The 18,531-nt window shown below is 38.1% G+C and overlaps 1 protein-coding gene across 4 annotated transcripts; it reads left to right on the plus strand.

Annotated features, from left to right (window-relative positions):
- Positions 1 to 186: 186 nt before the first annotated feature.
- git2a (G protein-coupled receptor kinase interacting ArfGAP 2a) lies at positions 187 to 18,462 on the plus strand. 4 transcript variants are annotated; one of them, XM_079474018.1, is made up of 20 exons: positions 252 to 910; positions 3,678 to 3,811; positions 4,354 to 4,466; positions 4,619 to 4,724; positions 5,482 to 5,568; positions 5,679 to 5,809; positions 5,929 to 6,023; positions 6,230 to 6,275; positions 6,606 to 6,657; positions 7,483 to 7,555; positions 7,668 to 7,765; positions 8,325 to 8,436; positions 8,790 to 8,935; positions 9,046 to 9,195; positions 11,723 to 12,001; positions 14,872 to 14,954; positions 15,168 to 15,359; positions 15,656 to 15,811; positions 17,020 to 17,083; positions 17,228 to 18,461. In XM_079474018.1, the coding sequence occupies exons 1-20, from the start codon at positions 826 to 828 to the stop codon at positions 17,435 to 17,437; spliced, it is 2,412 nt and encodes an 803-aa protein (XP_079330144.1). In that variant the 5' UTR covers positions 252 to 825; the 3' UTR covers positions 17,438 to 18,461. The 4 variants fall into 4 exon arrangements, with proteins under 4 accessions (XP_079330141.1, XP_079330142.1, XP_079330143.1 ...); XM_079474015.1 differs by lacking the exon at positions 15,656 to 15,811 and having other exon boundaries at positions 187 to 910; positions 17,228 to 18,462; XM_079474016.1 differs by lacking the exons at positions 11,723 to 12,001; positions 15,656 to 15,811 and having other exon boundaries at positions 242 to 910; positions 17,228 to 18,462.
- The last annotated feature ends 69 nt before the right edge of the window (positions 18,463 to 18,531 follow it).

Here is an 18,531-nt window from a genome sequence, read left to right on the forward strand (position 1 = left end):
TGTGCAGTGAAATCCGTGGTTGAATTCAAAGCATTACATTTTTGGCAAAACTTCATTAAAATAACAAAAACGTTAACATAAATGTAATTATTCTATATAAAACATTACTAAACGTAATAATAGTGTATGTCTTTTTTTTTTTTTTTTTAATAGTGTATGTCTTGGTACGGTCTAAAATTCACTCGTGACCGTGACGCCGCCGATGATGTTCAGCAAATCAGGACCGACCCATCATTCCTGCGCATGCGCACGCCCCGCCACAGCATGCTATACAGATCGGGTCTTGCATGCGTTTCATTTCCGACATCTCTGACTCGTTTGACAGTTTAACAATATACTCAAAGCCAATATGGATTTATGATTCAGAATTGCATTTTCACTGCAATCTCCGGACCGCCACACGAACACGAGAAAAATATCTCGCGCGCGCGTTGCACTGTAGCGTTTCCCTGCAGCGTGGGGGAGCGCTTCAAGCTGATTTATCGTCACTTTAAGCTCAAGCGTGCGGCCAAGGGAGGGCAGATGACACTCTTTTGCGATCTGATGCGTTGCTGGCAAGCATTTCCGTAGTGTGGTTTTACTGCATCATGACAGAGATTGCCTGATTCGTCTGTCCCAATTTCAAGCCGGACCGCCAGACGCGTTCATTATTTCATATACTGCCCATGCAGACGCAAGCACGCGTTTAACTCTCTTCTGTATGCACGATTCCTCCGGGCATGATATCCTCGTTCGGCGATTCGACACTTTCAAACGGACGCAGTCGTTATGGTAAAGCTGTGCATGTGTTAAAGTTATCCGTGGACGATTCGCGGTTTATACCACATGGTGATAAGAAAGACTTTACCGGAGACAAGGATGTCGAAACGGCTGCGAAATAGCGAAGTTTGTGCGGATTGCAGCAGTTCAGGTGAATATTTCCCATTTTTTTTATAAATGCATTATGTCATTCGAATTGGACAACCATAACATAATGTAACGTTACTGGGCGTAATGGTGCATTGTTATATAAATGCAGCAAACAGATTTGTAAGTATTAGTTGCCATTAAACAGACAAATGCATGAATAGCAAATGTAAGTTAGGTAATATTCATGTTTTGGCGTATGATGTATTGAAACACTGGTTTCAAGACCTTGTAAACTGCCTACGTAGAACACATCTCAAGCATGCTCGTGACTAAAATGTTAAACAAGCCTCTTGTATATACTCACAATACTGAGAAATGCTGTCTAGGTAGGGAGTTCGCTAGGGGTTCAGACAGTCGGCATGCGGAGTTGACTCGGCTCTCCATTTGAACCCTAAAAAGGATGCTGCCGGTACATTTACTGTATCTTTGACCATTTGCTTAGTACTGTTGTGTTGTGTGAGTATAAATAGATAAATGTAGTATGTTGATCATCAAGGGGTATCCAGCAGCATAAGATAGTTTGTGACAAGTGGACATCGCAGGCCTTGATAGATAGGAAGAAACGAATGAAGTGTCACACGTCATCATTGTCTATTTTAGATGTTTTTTTTCTCTCCTGGTCAGAAATGCGCTCGGATGTTTGATCCCCAAAGACTATTGTGATGAACCTCAAATGTAATAATCAATAAAATGTAAAGATGTAGTTTCAATAGACCTGTTTTGCTGCTTGAACTGATCAATGCTAACTCCAGACTGTTGGTTTGTAATGTGGTTCAGTTTTTGTCCTCATGTCTGGTTTTGATTCCCTTTGATTAGTTACGCCTACGTCACCAGCTGGCCTGGGCCGCCCCGGTTTGTCAGTGTCACAGGACAGTTGTTGTTAGGGTGCGAATATTTTGAGTTATTCTTGACTGGGGTTTAATTTAGCTGCTTGACATCATGGGGAAGAGGAGCGCTGGAGAGAAAGTAAAGTGAGGGTGAGGGGGAACGATGCTGTGCCAGGTGCTTGATTCTGGCCCATGGCCTCTTTGCAGCTGTTGTTTGATATTTCCTGTGTTTGAAGGGAAGTGACTTTGCTTCTCTGCAACTCTCAGATTCTCAACGGATCAGTCTTACATTCAGACAGCTGATGTTTATGCCTGTGTGATACAGTTGTAATATAATACATCCCTCACACTGACTGTGAAACGTAAATTGGTCGGTGACTTTGGAAGTGTAAGAAGGAAGATTTGTTTTAATCCAAATGTATTTATTGTTATGCTTAAATGTGTTGAAGAGGATTCATATTTAACATTTAAGTTGGAAAAAATATAATGGAGACCTTAAGTGAAAATTAAATCGATTTTTTAAAACTCGCACGTAATTGCATCACTGTTTATGAAGGAAGTGAAATTGCAAGTTGGCCAGAAATTGCCCTTGGGAAGAGTTGGGGGAAGTGTTGCAATAAATACTGTGCTGTAAATACTAGACTGCTCAGACACATTAGTCATAGGCCCAATGTTGATGTCCCCAGTTTGGCGTCATGATTTAGTGAAGGGTTGAATGTTTGTGACATTCTTTTCACACTTGTATGTCCATGATAGATGACATTTAGTGACGACTATTGATGTGATAGCAGTGACTCATCGGTGTAGTGAGGGAAACTCTGATTGGTTGATTTCTTATGTACTGCAGTAGAGGGGATCTCTTGTGGGTCAGGACCCGAAATAGGTCTTTGATGTGTTTCTGGTAGATAAATTAATAAGAAGTGAAGAATCTTTGATGTATGCATAAATACACAAATGACCTCCAAATAATAAAAACAAGTAGGCAATCACATAGGTTCAACAAGCTTAAAAAAAGCATTAATTTCAAAGCATTTGTAAAAACTAGACCTTTTTTCATTATCGTAACAGTGTAAAATGTCAGTAGAACTTGTCACGCCACGTTGACTGTTGCGCCATCTTGGGAGGATTGCTGCTAGTGCGTTCAATGCAATGTTTTGTTTTTCTTGTTTGATTAGGAAATGTAACTATGGTTGGTCGGTCTTGCTGTGTTAAAAACTGCAATAGCATCACGCAGAGTCATTCAGGAAAAGCCCATGGTTCTTTCTCGTTCGATTTCTCCATATATCAAACAAAACAAGTAACGGTACATATCAAAACAATTATAGCAGTGGAGCATTATCCTCCCGAGACGGCCGTGCCACTGGAACATGCAAAATAGGGCGTGACGTCAGCTTCACATTCTCTATACCACAACATGTTTTGCCAAAAAAGAAAGAAAAGCCATAATGCCTCAGCAAGTTTTTTGTTATAACACCTACTCTGCCATGGAAGTTAAGCTTAGCTGAATGACATTTGTTGTGGTTTGTTGCATGCATATGAAAGAGGAAGTTCGCATATTTACAGCAATAGTTAATAGGATGGCATTCACTTCACACTATGCGCTATGCTGACCTTATAAGGAAATTGAACCGAGACGCACATTTTTTTTGCATATTAATTGTTAAGTACAAAAGTTAAATACTAGGATGACCACCTACCATAGTAGATCTACTTTATGGTGTGGACTTAACAAAAATGAATGTCAAAATTAAAAAACTAACTATCTGAGCAAGTAGCTATTTAACTGAGTTTTGATAAAACAAATGCATTTTAGTTTTTCATAGCATTCATCTTAAGAAACGTTCATAAACGTTGTTTTGTTTGCTGTAATGCACCAGCCAAAAAACTGGTGTTGTGTATTGACTGACCATCAACACTGTTTGATTTCTTGTGGCCCCAAAGATCCTCACTGGGCGTCTGTAAACAGAGGAGTTCTCATATGCGACGGGTGCTGTGGCGTTCACCGCAGTCTGGGTCGCCACAATTCGCAAGTGCGGCATTTGTCACACACGCCTTGGCCGCCAACCCAGCTGCAGGTGAGCACACTCTCACTGTTACACACTAATGTACATAATGTATGATCTGTATCACAGGCCAACTTTAGGCATTTATGATGTTTGTAAATAAGAATAGTATTGAAGCTAGAAGAGTACATTAAAGGTACGACAACCTTTTATTGAATTTTCAACAATGAATACTTCAAATTAAAAGTTTGGTTCCAAAAATGAGATGTTTTTATCATGTTAGTTAGCTGTATTTGTTTAGTTGATGTGGCTTGAATCAAAACAAACCCACTGCAGTTTGATTGATATTTATTGTAATGCACAATAAAAAAAACTATATTTTTGGAACCAAACTCTTCAAATACACAGTATGCATTTGTACACCACCTCTCTCAACTTGCTGTTTTTTTACAATCAGTCAATGGAGTCTTATGAATGTTTGTAAGAAAAAGGTTTGTTAATGAGACTCTAGGGCCAGTCCACTAGAGAGTGACTCAGAGACATTCAAAAAGCATGTTGATATGCTAAATAAATTGTCTTTTTTTTTACCTCCCACGTTTCTTTCTCATCTACAGATGGTTCAGATATTATACAACAACGGTGCTAATGCAATATGGGAGCACACACTGCTGGATCCCTCATCCTTAATGAGCGGGAAACGCAAAGCCAATCCTCAGGATAAAGTCCAGTGAGTCACTTTTGTAAGAATTGTTAAATATAAAAAAATGACAAGAGTGACTTCCGTGAAAAAGTAAAGTGAGATATCTGTCAACTCTTCAAACTTGAGTTCAAAAAATGACTGAGAGGTCCTAATGGTTCCTTTGTTTCTTTCACCGAAAGTCCTAACAAGACGGAGTTCATAACAGCGAAGTATCAAATGCTGGCTTTTGTCCATCGTTTACCCTGTCGGGACGACGACAGTTCAGCAGCTGCAGATCTAAGCAAGGTATTGAAAGAGTTTCCTGTTTGAAATTGTATATTTCTCATTTTCATCTAGTATTTAGTCTTTCAGGGGTGACATTTATTTATGAAACCTATCAAATGACCTTTTGCTTACCTCACCAACCACCTTGCCAGTTGTTAATATTTATCTCTATTGTGAAAACTCTCTGTTTGGTTGAGTTTATGTGGAATTTTACTTAAAATGTAGTAACATGCTGTTCCTGTAGTATTATAATAAATTTCCTATCAGCTCTCAATACCAAATAAACACACTATATAACAGACATAGCAACAGTAACTAAGGGAGTGGGGCTTCTCGTCAGTAGAGACCTCTGCAAAGATTCAATAACTGTTGAGTAGTTCTAATTTAATTCAATACAATTAAATATAAATAGGAAAAAAAATGAAATAAATTGTTATTTTATAACCAAACACAGTCCAGTGTGATGCAGAATACGTTGATGGAAAACTTACACATGGCGTATCATAGTAATTCGTCCAACGTTTTTTGACGACAACCTTTCACAGACGATATATAATTATAAAAATACCAATGTTGCACTTTACTTATTGATTGTTATCCGGATGTTAAGAGACTTCCAACCAGCATGACAAAAAACCTTTCTGGACAGGATTGCCTACTCTGCCTTTAATATAAATTTATATTATTAAACACTAGCCAAAGACAAACTGGAAGTTAACTGGGGTTATCCGATGAAACTGTCTATTGATGAACACTTTTATTTGGTTTGTTTTTCTAGCAACTTCACTCAAGTGTTAGAACCGGCAATCTTGAGACTTCTTTACGGTTGCTGTCACTTGGAGCTCAAGCCAACTTTTTCCACCCGGTAAAAACCTCCATGTATATACCTCCATGTATTTGATCTTATTTCATTAAGTTCAGATTGTTTCGACACCCAATACTTGTTTTAAAAAAAATCTGCAATGATTTAAACAGGAAAAAGGAAACACGGCGCTGCACATAGCAGCTAAGGCAGGACAGGTGTGCCAGGCCGAGCTACTGTGTGTTTATGGGGCGGATCCTGGAGCTCCGGACTCTAACGGCAAAACACCAATCAACTATGCAAGGTAATATATTGAACGTCTCATGAAATCTGGTTTTATTAATTGAATTGTATGTCACAATAGTGACAATATTCATTGAACACAGGTCACTCTTAAAGCATAGTTGTGTTGTTTTTAAATAGGCAGGCCGGCCATCAGGACTTAGCAGACCGGCTGGTGGAGATACAGTATGAGCTTACAGACAGACTCGCCTTCTACCTCTGTGGGCGAAAGCCTGGTGAGTCATGCCATAATGGCGTGTTATTGTGAAGACCGTTGAAGCTAGAAACACACCTTTACGTTGGTTTTCAATGTGCCAGATGGCTCATTAAAATCTAAGTGATGCAGATTGTATTTGCTTTAATAGCTTGCCTTGTGATTTTTATCAGTTGACATGCACAATGCCAGTGTGTCAATATAATGAATGCGGTGTCTGGGTTTTAGATCACAAGAATGGACAACACTTCATTATACCACAGATGGCGGACAGGTAGTCATACGTTTCTCTAATCTGGAAGTGTTCTGATGTTTTTGTGTTTCTGATGCAGAGGAGCATTCTGGGATGTGCTCAGTCATGTTCTGGAACTTGCTGACCTGGAATGCACTGATCACACCCGATAATGTTCCTCGGCACAGCCGGAACAAGTCTTTATGATTGAAATAATGTTATAATGTTGTCATTCTGTTTTTTGCTCTCTTTGATGAAATAGAAATGTGTAAGTACTTGCATTTGAGAATGCCAGTTGAAAATGAGTTTGTGTATTGTTAACATTTACCATCACAACATTTAGTGAAGAGAAACATTGTTGTTCTCTTATAGCAGTGTGGAGTTATCGGAGTTTGCAAAAGCTGCGAAAAGGAAATTGCAGTCTGTAAGTCCTCTTGTTTTTTTGTTAAAAGGATAGCTCACCCAAAAAGAAAAATTCTGTCCTCATTTATCACCCTCATGTCTCATTCGTCTGTGGAACACAAAAGAAGATATTTTGAGAAATGTCTCTGGTTTTGTGTACTGTCAATACAATGGAAGTTAATGGGACCAATGTTGTTTGGTTACCAACGTTCTTCAAAATATCTTCAATCATACAGGTTTGGAATAACAGGAGGATGATTAAAATGATAAAATAATTTAATAATGACATTTTTATTATGCAGTATCAAATATTACGTGTTTACAGCTCAACTGGTAGTGCAAGGTATAATGGCAGTACTAAGATCATTGGTTTGATCGTATGAATCACCCCATCTTTTGCTTTCGTCAGCGCTCGGCTCGACTAATGTCCGTCCTGTTAACCTGTGCACCTTACTGCTAATGGACTACATGGTTGTTTTGATACTCGTCCCATCTTTGTCTAAACAAGCATAATTCTGAAATCGGACACATAGCCTTTAATAAACTGTATATAAACACATGAAGAGTTTGGTCCCAAAATGAGAACTCCGTTTTAAAATTTGGGGTTTAGAAGTTTTTTATTATGTTATGTTTTTACTGTATTAGTTGGCTGTATTTTTTGTTATTATGGCTTAAATCAAAACAAACCAACTGCAGTTTGATTGACATTAATTGGAATGAACAATAAAAAAATTCTCGCATAATAAAATATCTCATTTTGGAACCAAACTCTTCATATAATGCACTGTAAGATACCGTGGTTAAAAGCATCTGTATTGATGTAACAGCTATGTTATCTATATTTCAGCTCAGCGATCATTTGTTCGAGGAACTGGCAATGGACGTGTATGACGAGGTGGACCGAAGAGAGACCGATGCAGGTTAGATCATGCAGCTCTAAAAATAATCGAAAGAATGTACACAAAATCCTGCATGCAGCCGTGCCAGTGTGAAGCCTTTTTCTTGTTGAGCATCTTCGCGTGTCTCTCGCAGTCTGGCTGGCAACTCAGAACCACAGCGCCTTGGTAACGGAGACAACAGTTGTGCCTTTCCTTCCTGTGAACCCCGAGTACTCATCAACACGCAACCAGGCGAGTGCTGAACAGACTGTAAATAATAAAACTGTCACTAAACTCGTATCAGCAGGAAATAACAGAGGTCTCGCTTCAGACCAGATATTCATGAGATATACAGTGTTTCATGCAGATTTAACTGCAAAATGCAGAAATGAGGGAAGCCAACTGAGGAAATAGCGGCAAAACTGTTACACACCACTTGTTTTTATAGATATTTTCGTCAATATGCAGTACAATGTTAATTTACAGAACACATCCAAAAATCATCCAGCATTTGCTGTTCCTCAGGAACCCAAATATGCTGTTGTTTTTACTATGGTATGTTACAACGAAATCTTTGTGCAGTATGTTTGAAAAGTAGCTTGCATGATTTGCAATGACTTAAATTCAGTCTGTTCCTCACGCAAACCTATTGAATGATTGGGAATACGATTCGCATGTTTCATGTCTTTTCATTCATTTCTTCTTTTGCGTTTTACACATGCTTTACATTAGGGGTTACAGGATTGAAACTAGAGTGAATAAATATTGACTGCATTTTCATGTTTGCGGGAACATATCTGTTCTTTTCCAGGGGCGACAAAAGCTTGCAAGATTTAATGCTCATGAATTTGCCACACTTGTGATTGATATTCTAAGTGATGCAAAGCGGCGCCAACAGGGGAGTTCAGTGTCAAGCCCCAAAGGTACAACTTTGCATTATACGAAGCGAATATTACACTGATAAAAATATTATGAAATTCATTTTTTTGCAAAAAAAAATCTAAATTAGTGATCTGCCAATGGGGTAAGAAAAACTTGAAAGTAGTTAAATTAAGTTTTTTTTAAATTGTCTCAACCATAAACATACGCAATGCTTACATTTTTAGTTAATATTGTATGGTCACTTTGCTTCTCATGTAAATGTAAATCTTGATTTAGGAATTTTTTGTTATTAGTACGGGAAGACAAGACAAGATTCTTTTTTTTTTCATTGTAGTCCCTGAATTCTCTCTGCTTATTTTCTTGATATATCATCTTTCTTATGTTTGCTTCATAGACAGCGTCGACAACGTTTTCTTCAAAAGTCTTAGTAGCCGTCACGGAAGTGACACCCAAGAAATCGACCAGCCAGACTACGACAGCGTAGCATCAGATGAGGACACGGACACCAAATTGCGAATGGGCAAAGCAGACCGAGCTAAGGTTTGTGCTTACAATAATTGCTGTGCATTTTTACAGACAAACCAACAGATTAACGTGTACATGTCCCGTTTGTCTGCTCCTTTTTTTCCAACTTCTGCTTCTTTCTTTAGAGTTTGGACTCGGACTTGTCCGATGGGCCGATTTCCGTGCAGGAATTTCTGGAAGTGAAGAACGCTCTCTCGGCCTCTGAGGTCAAAATACAGGAACTGATGAAGGCCAACAGTAACCTGAACGAAGAGCTGAGACTGGTGCAAAAAAAGGTACCGGAAATTCAGAAGTGAACGCTGAAGATCCTGGTCTGAGGAGCATTTGTTCTCTTAGCTCCTTGGCTTGAGGAAAACAAGACTTTTAAAATCTACAGTTAAAAGCTACAGTTCTCGCATGCTTGCAAGAAAATTACTCCAAATATAAATTCTGAGCCAATCCTAGGTCTTAACATTGTCTGGAATGTTAACTTCTTAATAATACTGTTATAACTGTGATGTAGTGTTCAAGTAACCAGCATGACCCTGACCTCCATACCGCTGGAAAAGATGCTCTGATTCTGGACTGAACAACCATTTGACATCAAAACATACTGACTGACTGACTGACTTTGGTAATTGGCATACTAACCTCCCTAACTGTAAACATTTACAGTGCAGCTGTATGGAAAGTCATTATTTAAGAGTTTCCAAAGCACAGAAAGCGAAAAAAACAAGCAGAAATGCAAACGCTGCTGATGGAGTTTCATAGATTAAAAATAACAGTCTTATACAAATATGTTTTTATAATGTTTGCTCCGTGCTAGAATATGAGCACAAGCCTCAGTCATCTGCCCTGCTTTTTACGGAAGTTACCGTTTAAATCTGTTTCCTGTCACATTTCTCAACCAATGATAAGAAGTGATGGTGTACAGTGACACTTAAAGGTTATTAATGGTTTTGCATATTTTATGACTAAAACCATATATGTATATATACAGCCGCGGAAATAATTAAGAGACCACTTCAGAGACCGTTTTTCTGGTTTTAAAATGTACTTTTTATAGGTATGTGTTAAGGTAAAACAACCATTTTTGTTTCATTCTGGGAACTACTAACAACATTTCTCCCAAATATCAGTTTACAAATATTGTTTCAATTTGCATGTATTTGAAGAAAATGAATCCGGAGAAAAAGGTCAAAATATCAGAAAAGATGCATTGTTTTTTTTTCAGAACTCGAAAACTGCAAAGAAAGCAAGTTCATATTCACTTTTAAACAATACAACATCAATATTTGAACATGTATTAGGAAAAGCTAAAAAATGATTTTGTCATGACATCCTTTTTATCACAGTTTTATCATGTGTCTTGTCATGCTGTCAGTCTTTCACATTCTTGTTGGGTGACTAAATGTCACGATCTTGTTGAAATTCAACAGACACTGGACTAAAATGGCCAGAATACTGTACATCTAGACATGGTCTCTTAACTTTTTCTGCGGCTGCATGTATACATGCAGAAAATATCTTAAGGTTGTATATTTTTCAGACAATATGGCTATAAAAGTATATTAGAGTGAATTCTTGTGATGAAGCTGTGTAGGTTTGCATTGGTTGAACATCTGTGATTACCAAAATCATGTTATCATAAGGGAATATCTGGGAGCTCTTCTGTTGCGCATATATTGTGCTCCTTTAGCCTCTGGTCCTAGCCAGTGTTTCTGGCTCTAATGCTGCTTGACTTCAATGTGAGCTGTGGAGCGAGTCTGAGCTTAGTCTGGCTTTCCCTGCTGTCTGTCTTACGCTTTTTTTCTTGGGAATTCTGTCATGAATTACCCCCCCCCCAAGTTCTTTCAAAGCTGTATACATTTCTTGGTTCTGTTCAACACAGAAGAAATTTGGAATAACGTTAGCAACTGACATTTCTGGGACATCATTGACTATCATAGTAGGAACAATTAAAATGGTAGTCATGGGTGCTTAAGAATTGTTTGCTTTCCTAAATTCTTCAAAATATCAAATTTTGTGTTCAACAGAAATTCTACAATTATCTGACGACTTTTCTTCAGTTGACCGCAAACAAATAATCTTTTATAGTCTTGACTTAACATTTTGAAGCTCGAAGAAGTGCATATGCCCATCATAAAAATTATCCAGATTCTTTCTGAAAGTATTAATATTTACAACAAAACACATGTGGTGGCACATCCGTAATTTCAAATATCAGTGATTCTTGCATGTCTCATGACAAAGTGACAACTAGTTGTGAGACTAGAAAATAAAAGCATTGTTGGGTCAGCTGTTCTTTCGAGCTAGATTTTACATTTTCCAGTGCATGCATGCTAACTTTGCTGATTTTTATCATTTCATAACATTATTGGTCAGCTGAAGCCATGCAACTTTTAAATTTATTTTTACTTAACATAATTTTAGTAATGCTAACCTTGCAATAACAATAGCATTTTTATGTTATTAATTATATATAATGTAATCTAATGTCATTTATTTAACATTATTGAATTGGCATAGACATATTGATAACAATCTGTTTTGCACAGAAACCCTAGGGAAAAACCCCAGATTCAATGTTATTTTGAACAACTAAATTGCAAAAAACATTGTTCATTTCCATATTTGTAACAGCTTTTAAATTATATACATGAGATGAAAAGACGGATTCATCTCTTCTGCTGATAATGTGAATATTAAGGAAGCCTGTTACATTTATATATTGATCGACAAATTCTCTGTAAGCTAAGCTTTGCTACAGTTTCTGCTTTTTTCTGCTTTCCATCTATCTCGCTTACTCGTTTCTCTCTTCAGCTGCAGTCTCTGCAAAGTGAGAACAGCTCTCTCAGACGTCAGATCTCCGCTCAACAGCCCTATCAGGCCCCCGGGGGTCCTGACCACCCCAATCCTTCCAGCCCCTCCACCTGTTCCTTCTCTTCCTCCTCCTCTGCCCTGAAACGCCACCTGTCTGCACAGGCGAGCCGCCCCATGTCTATGTATGAAACCAGCTCTGGTCTGAAGCCCTTTCTCTCCAAGGGAGAGACCATTTACCCTGAGGAGACCTTCCCTTCTTTGCAACCCTTCCCAACCCATGTAAGTACAGACCTGCCTATTGCCCTCTCTCCTTCTCTGTCCTTTCTCATATTGCTGCATGCTAATATATTGGTGGTATGTTGTCAATGTTTTTTAGTACATACAATCGTGGAGACCATTTTGAATTCCTAAATGCATCACCGTTTCAATATCGAACTTAATGCAAAAGTCACACAGTCCCATTTTCATTGCTTTTCAAAGTACATTTGTACAAATTGTAATGCCTCTAGCTATCATTTTATGTTCTGTTGTTCATTTAATTTCAAGTTAAAAGGTGTTCCGAGTAATTTCATATGACTGAATGCACTGGCGTCAAAAATAGGAAGGTTGTTAAGGTACAAGTATTCAAATAGGTCAGGTGATCTGAAGATGGCAGTCCCCTTGTGGAGGGCAGGTTTTTATTTGAAGAAAAAGCTGCCTTTTCTACATCATTTCAAACATTTTAATAATACAACAGTATTATTTTTTCAGTCAGAAAAAGTTAGTCGAGGCACCTTTAACAGTATAGCAAATGTTTTGGTTGCTTATTAATACTGCTTTAAACCAATGCTACTTCCTTTAGTTCATGAAATTGATGTAAAGCACACTTTGTTTGAAATGGTCTTTGATACTGTTTATTTCAGAATTTATTTTAGACCTTGTAAGTGTTCAGTGTGGTATTAAAATATTTTAAACTCATGGCTTCTCATTGCATTTACTTCATAATAATTTTTCTGATTGTAAATTTGCATGGAAAATGTTCTTGAAAATGTAACAACTGCTCTTCGAACATCATACATCGCTCATCATCATTTAACAATTGATCCTAAATACCTGGTTCTATAAACTTCAAATAACCTACACCATTGCCAAATATATGAATCACATTTCTTCCTTGTATTTCTTTTTTTAATCTTGTTCTTTCATTTGCTATAAGTCTGGTTTGCACCCCTTTTTAGATTGAAAAAGGCATGTTCGATGCCACCTCCTCATCCCTCCCTTTACTCCCCACCCCGTCCTGTTTGCCGAACAAGAGCACAGACAGGGTTAAGTACATCCTCACGTGCTCCGTGCCCCGCAGGACCGTCCGAAAGCACCCAGAGCCCTTCACCACCTCCTCTCCTCCTCCCTCCATCTCCTCCTCTGCTCCCATCAGTCCCTACTTCTCATGTTGTGCTCCACATATCACAGCGCATGAACCCCTACGCCAACCCTCCAAGGGCTGCTGTTTCCTACTGATACGTATTTCTGCCTTCATCATTTTCACCAGCATCCTCACATCACACACTTGATGGCTTGTGTTGTCATTTCCAGGCCACGCTGCTGCTTGCCCTTGCGTTCACAAATCTGCTACGTCGTATTGCTTTGCACATATGATACATTTATCTAGATAAGCCTAATCTGCACGACTGCGCTATTTTTGTAATGAGTGTGGTTTGAATTTTCCGAGTCAAATCTGCTTCTCAAATGTGTCTGTTCTGTATGCCGTTTTGGAATCAGGATTTGCTGGAATTTTACAGCTGAAAGCACCTCCATTGCCCTGCTTTTATACACCTATGTCTGCAAATAGTAAAAATATTGATTTGAGTGTGTTCTGCAGAACGTGTTCTCAAGAATCTCATTTTGGTGGTCTAAGCGTAATGACCAACCCTACCTCTTAACACATTACTATAATATTTTGTTACAGTAATTTTATAATGTCCCAGTCAAAGTGCTTTTGGAATCTGATCCCATTACCTCACATCCTTGTGCAGAAAATATCACGCTCCCATGAGCAAGTCAAGAATCTTTATCGTTTCCAGCGCTGAGAAGAAAAGCACAGATCCAAGCTACGACCTACATGCAATTTTACCTTTTTTTCTCCCGTTTGCTTCATCTTTTGCACCTGCTGGACTGTGCTTACAGCAAATATGCTGTTTGAATACTGGTTGGTAATATGGTATTTTGTGACTGTGTTTCACCGTGCCTTTTCTTATGCCTGTCACCAACTGTTTTTTTACTGCTTTTTGCTAGTTCGTTGTTGCTCTAGCTTACATACCGACACGGAAGTCACGTTTCACGTTAACTTGTATAGCATGAATGATCAGTCCGATGAAGCAGATTAAGAGAAATGTTGGTACAGACACAACTCTCTTAAAGCTGCAATATATAAATGTTTGTTGTTGAAAATAATCAAAAAAACAGTTTTAGCGCCAGTACAGTTGAACATTTCTCAAAACTGTCTGAATGGGGGACAACAGGGAGTGAATTTCAACGGAGCACGGAAATGTATGGCTTCCAAACGCTATGCAGATTTCATACAAACATCGAGTCCAATTCTTTTGGATGGATTTAAAAAGAAAAACATAATTATAATACCTGATTCCATCTTTGAGCTGTTTTGTGTGAAATGCAAGTTGGATTTATTTTGACTTAAACCTAAAGATATGTTTGTAAGGTAACCTGAAAAAGGCAATAGTTACGTATTGGAGCTTATATAAAAAACGTAATGTTGATGAACAGGAACATTAAGGACGTCATCATATAAAAAATATAAAGTTCCAAAACAAGCAGCGTTTAAATTGCGTGTATTCCAGACGAAACATGCATTTGTGATGAACAGACCAAGCTGCCAGTATTAACCTGTTTGCTCTCTTTGCGGTGAACTCATGATGCTTCTTGGGCTAAATGCTTCAAAGCTAGCTCGTGCACACCTTTTAATACTGTAGATTGCTGTCGCTATTACTATGTATCGCATACATTAGTATATATAATATGCATTACGTTTGATCAGTTGGACAAGTTACTGTAATGTGTCTAATGCCCTCACTACATGCACTGTGTGTGTATATATGTATTTTAATCTTGTGACATCACGTGTTCTGTTGCCGCGTCCTTTCATCTCTTTATAGGCCTCCAAGTTTGACAAGCAAAGTAGCGTATCCGACGGTGACTATGACAACACTGTCAACGAATGTGACCTGGATGACTCGGGGTACGTGAAATAACTCTTGTGTCAAATCACGCTACCATCAAACCCAACCGTCTGCAGTTAAGCCCTTTTTTAGCCGATTGTAATTACTGTATCCGTGTCAGTCGTCCTCTTTTAGCCAAGTGTATGTATAGCAAACACACTAATGATGTCATAAGACTTGCATCAAGTAACCGCAGAAGTTTTTCTCATCCATCTTATTCCTTGCCCCAGCAGATTTGTCCGTAGATATCGTCTACGCAGCAGCGGTTGGATGGGAGAGAGCAGCTCCATACCAGAGCTGGACGATCACGAATGCGAGTCTGACCCCAGTCTACCCAGCACAGAAGACGTCATCCGGAAAACCGAGCAGATCACCAAGAATATCCAGGACCTGCTGAGGGCTGCACAGGAGAATAAGCACAACAGGTGAGAAGCCCCGTCCCACGTTTCGTTCATCATGATGGATGGCAGTGAAAATGATCTTTTTTCTTTGCTTGTAAAAATGTTAAATACGTTCAGGTTGAAAAACATGTAATGTACGTAAATCCCCATCCCTGCTCATGTCATGTTTATGACAGACCCTGACATTTGTTTTTAATTTTTCTATGCGTTAAATGAGTTCCTCCCGTTGTACATTCTCCTCATTTGTCTGGATTCATCATTTGGGATCGGTTATGATCACACGCTCCGTTCGGGCCCCATTCTGTGTCTTTTCCCACCAGTGCCTCGGGTGAGCAGAGGGAGAGTGTCCGCAGACTCAGACACAGTCTGGGTTGTTTCGGCACACTGGTGCCTTGGGCAGACAAGCCCCCCTCTCCCATGCAGTCCCTCGGCCTAAGAACTCCCCATCCAGCTGCCCCCAACAGCCCTGCCTCCTGGTACTCTGGCCTCTGTCCCTGCCTCACAGGCACAGTGTCTACCTATCTCTTCATCACTCACGCACTAATCTACACACGGGCACAACCGTGGATTCAGAGCTTTAACACGTAACATGCATGTATGTGCGCTAGAATGTTAAATGCTCAAGGTCTGAAGCAGTTTGCATTAGGGTCGATGTTAAATCGAAACTGACCCGGTTTGGTTTTTAAAGCATGTTTTTGGACTCATCCGTGCACCTTAATTCAAAAATAAGGAAATGACGTCCTACCAGTCATTCTCTGCTAATGCAAGGATATTGTTGATTTTGGACTACAAATTTGTATCTCTAAAACTGCCACTTTACAGGAAGTGAAATATTTCTGTAATTTAATATTTTCATAATTCACCAAAAAAATGAAATTTCTGTCATCATTTACTCACCCTCAAGTTGTTCCAAACATGTATAAAGTTTAAAGCAGCTGAGATTTCTGTGGCACCATTGACTGTCATATAGAAAGAATGATTGTATAATTTATTGTTCTGTTGAACACAAAATAAGATATTTAGGAAAATCATTCTGGGCACCTGTGACAACCATTTTAATGGTAGCCAATGGTGCCATAGAAATCTAAGTTGTTTTCCAGCTATCTTTCATTGTGTTCAACAAATAAATGCATACAGGTTTTGGGACTACTCGAGGTTGAGTAATTTATGACCGAATTGTCATTTTGGGGGAACTATCCCTTTAAGCAATGTGTTGTCAAAGTTGACAAGCTCTGTTTAATACTTTTTATTGGTTAAATATTTGATAATTCTACATGGAGAGACTAAAAGTAATGATTTATAAAAATTCTCATTTGATACACTGTATTATTTGGAAATATCACAATACAGATGTAACGTCCTCTTACTGTAAATATATTTTGAGGCTGCATCAAGATAACTAACATTTGCACGTTATTGTTTTTCTTGTGGAGTATTGCACAGAAGTCATAGCTAAACTTCATAATTTTTTTTAAAGAAAACTATAACAGCACAGTAGAGAATAAATGAATCCTTCAACAAAATGCATTTCAGAAAAAGGATAACATTGAGTTATCTTGTTGTTTGCTGTGATTGTGTGAAGTTCAACTCACCGATTTCTTTGTAGTTAGTTTGCCTTTCTCTCGCCTAACTTGGAGTTACGTTTCATAATTTTAACATCCGTCTCTCTGTTTGTATTCTGCAGCTTTATACCCTGTGCAGAAAGAATACATGTGGCCGTGACTGAAATGGCTGGCCTGTTTCCTAAGGTTTGTACTTTCTCTCTGCACGTAAATCTAAGGACTTAAGATTAATATAACTAAGTTACATTTGCGTTATCTCAGCATAAAGAGATTCCTTCATTAAAACAAGCGTTTTTGATGTATACCACATGTTTGTATGTTTGTTCACAGAGGCCACGGTTTGAGACCGTAAGAAGCTCACTGCGTTTATTGACGTCAAGCGCGCACCGTTTGCAGAACGAGTGTAAGAAGGCGTCTCTTCTGGAGAACAGCCCGGCAATGGACATGCAGTTGGTCACCCAGCAGGTCATCCAGTGTGCCTATGATATCGCCAAGGCCGCTAAGCAACTAGTTACCATAACCACCAAAGAAAACAACTGATTCACCTGCAGTGCAGCCCCTTGTATTATGAAATTTTTTGTGTAAATGTAAGATATATTTGCATGTTATTGTTTTTTATTTAAGATCTCTGTAGCCATAAGATACAGGTAAAAATGTTCTTAAGGATTGTAAAAAGGATGCGTGTATGTTTGATCCGTGAAAGATAAATACATGTACTGTAGATGAATGTCATAGTCAGAGATTAAGAAAGCACTTCTGTTATCAAAATGTTTTGTAGATGTCTATCTTTGAATTATTTTAAAATAAAATGTTTTATTTCTACCATCAACCCAATCATATTTATACTGTATAATTGAACATTCAGGTAGTGTGGTTACAGATACTGAAATGGTATAAACAGAATAAAAAAATATTTTTTTCATAGTTTGTAAATCACTTGGTTGTTGTCCTAAGCTTAAATCTGTTTGTAAGAAATAATGAAGGTTAATGAACAATAATTGTTATACATTTAAAAGTTTTCAAAGGTTATATATAAAATGTACACATTATTTGGTAATACTTTACAATAAGGTTGTATTTGCATTAATCACTCATTTAATGTACGTTTATACAAATAAAAGTGTTCACTGTAGTGTGTTAGTAAAGTATTGTTCATTGTTAGTTCATGTTAGCTAATGCATTCATTATACAATGTTAACAGATACGATCTTATTGTAAAGTATAAATTTACTAACAGCTGTTTTCAATACATTTACCGCAGAGACAATCTTCACCAGCAGATTGATACTGTGGCTGTCATGGTTTTTATTATTTTGAACCAAGCTTCTAAATAAGTTTGCAGTAACCACATTGAGTTCAAAGTTTAGACCGCTCTTTTTTCATTTCCTTTCTACAAAGCGAATTACTGGTCTAAACAAACGTGGACCTTTAGCTCAGTGTTGAAGTCATGTTATTTTCTTTTATAATGTATAGTTGTTTAAATGAACTGGTCTTCCACTTATTAATATTAGAGCACTGTATGTAGTTATTTTTTAAAATAAACATAATTTATCATTTTGACTCCAAGTTGTTGCTTCAGAGTGCTTTGTTTATATCAGAGCCGTGTGATATACTGACCACATAGCATCATATTT

The sequence above is a fragment of the Barbatula barbatula genome (assembly GCF_947034865.1).
Source record: "Barbatula barbatula genome assembly, chromosome: 2".
Lineage (NCBI taxonomy): Eukaryota > Metazoa > Chordata > Actinopteri > Cypriniformes > Nemacheilidae > Barbatula > Barbatula barbatula.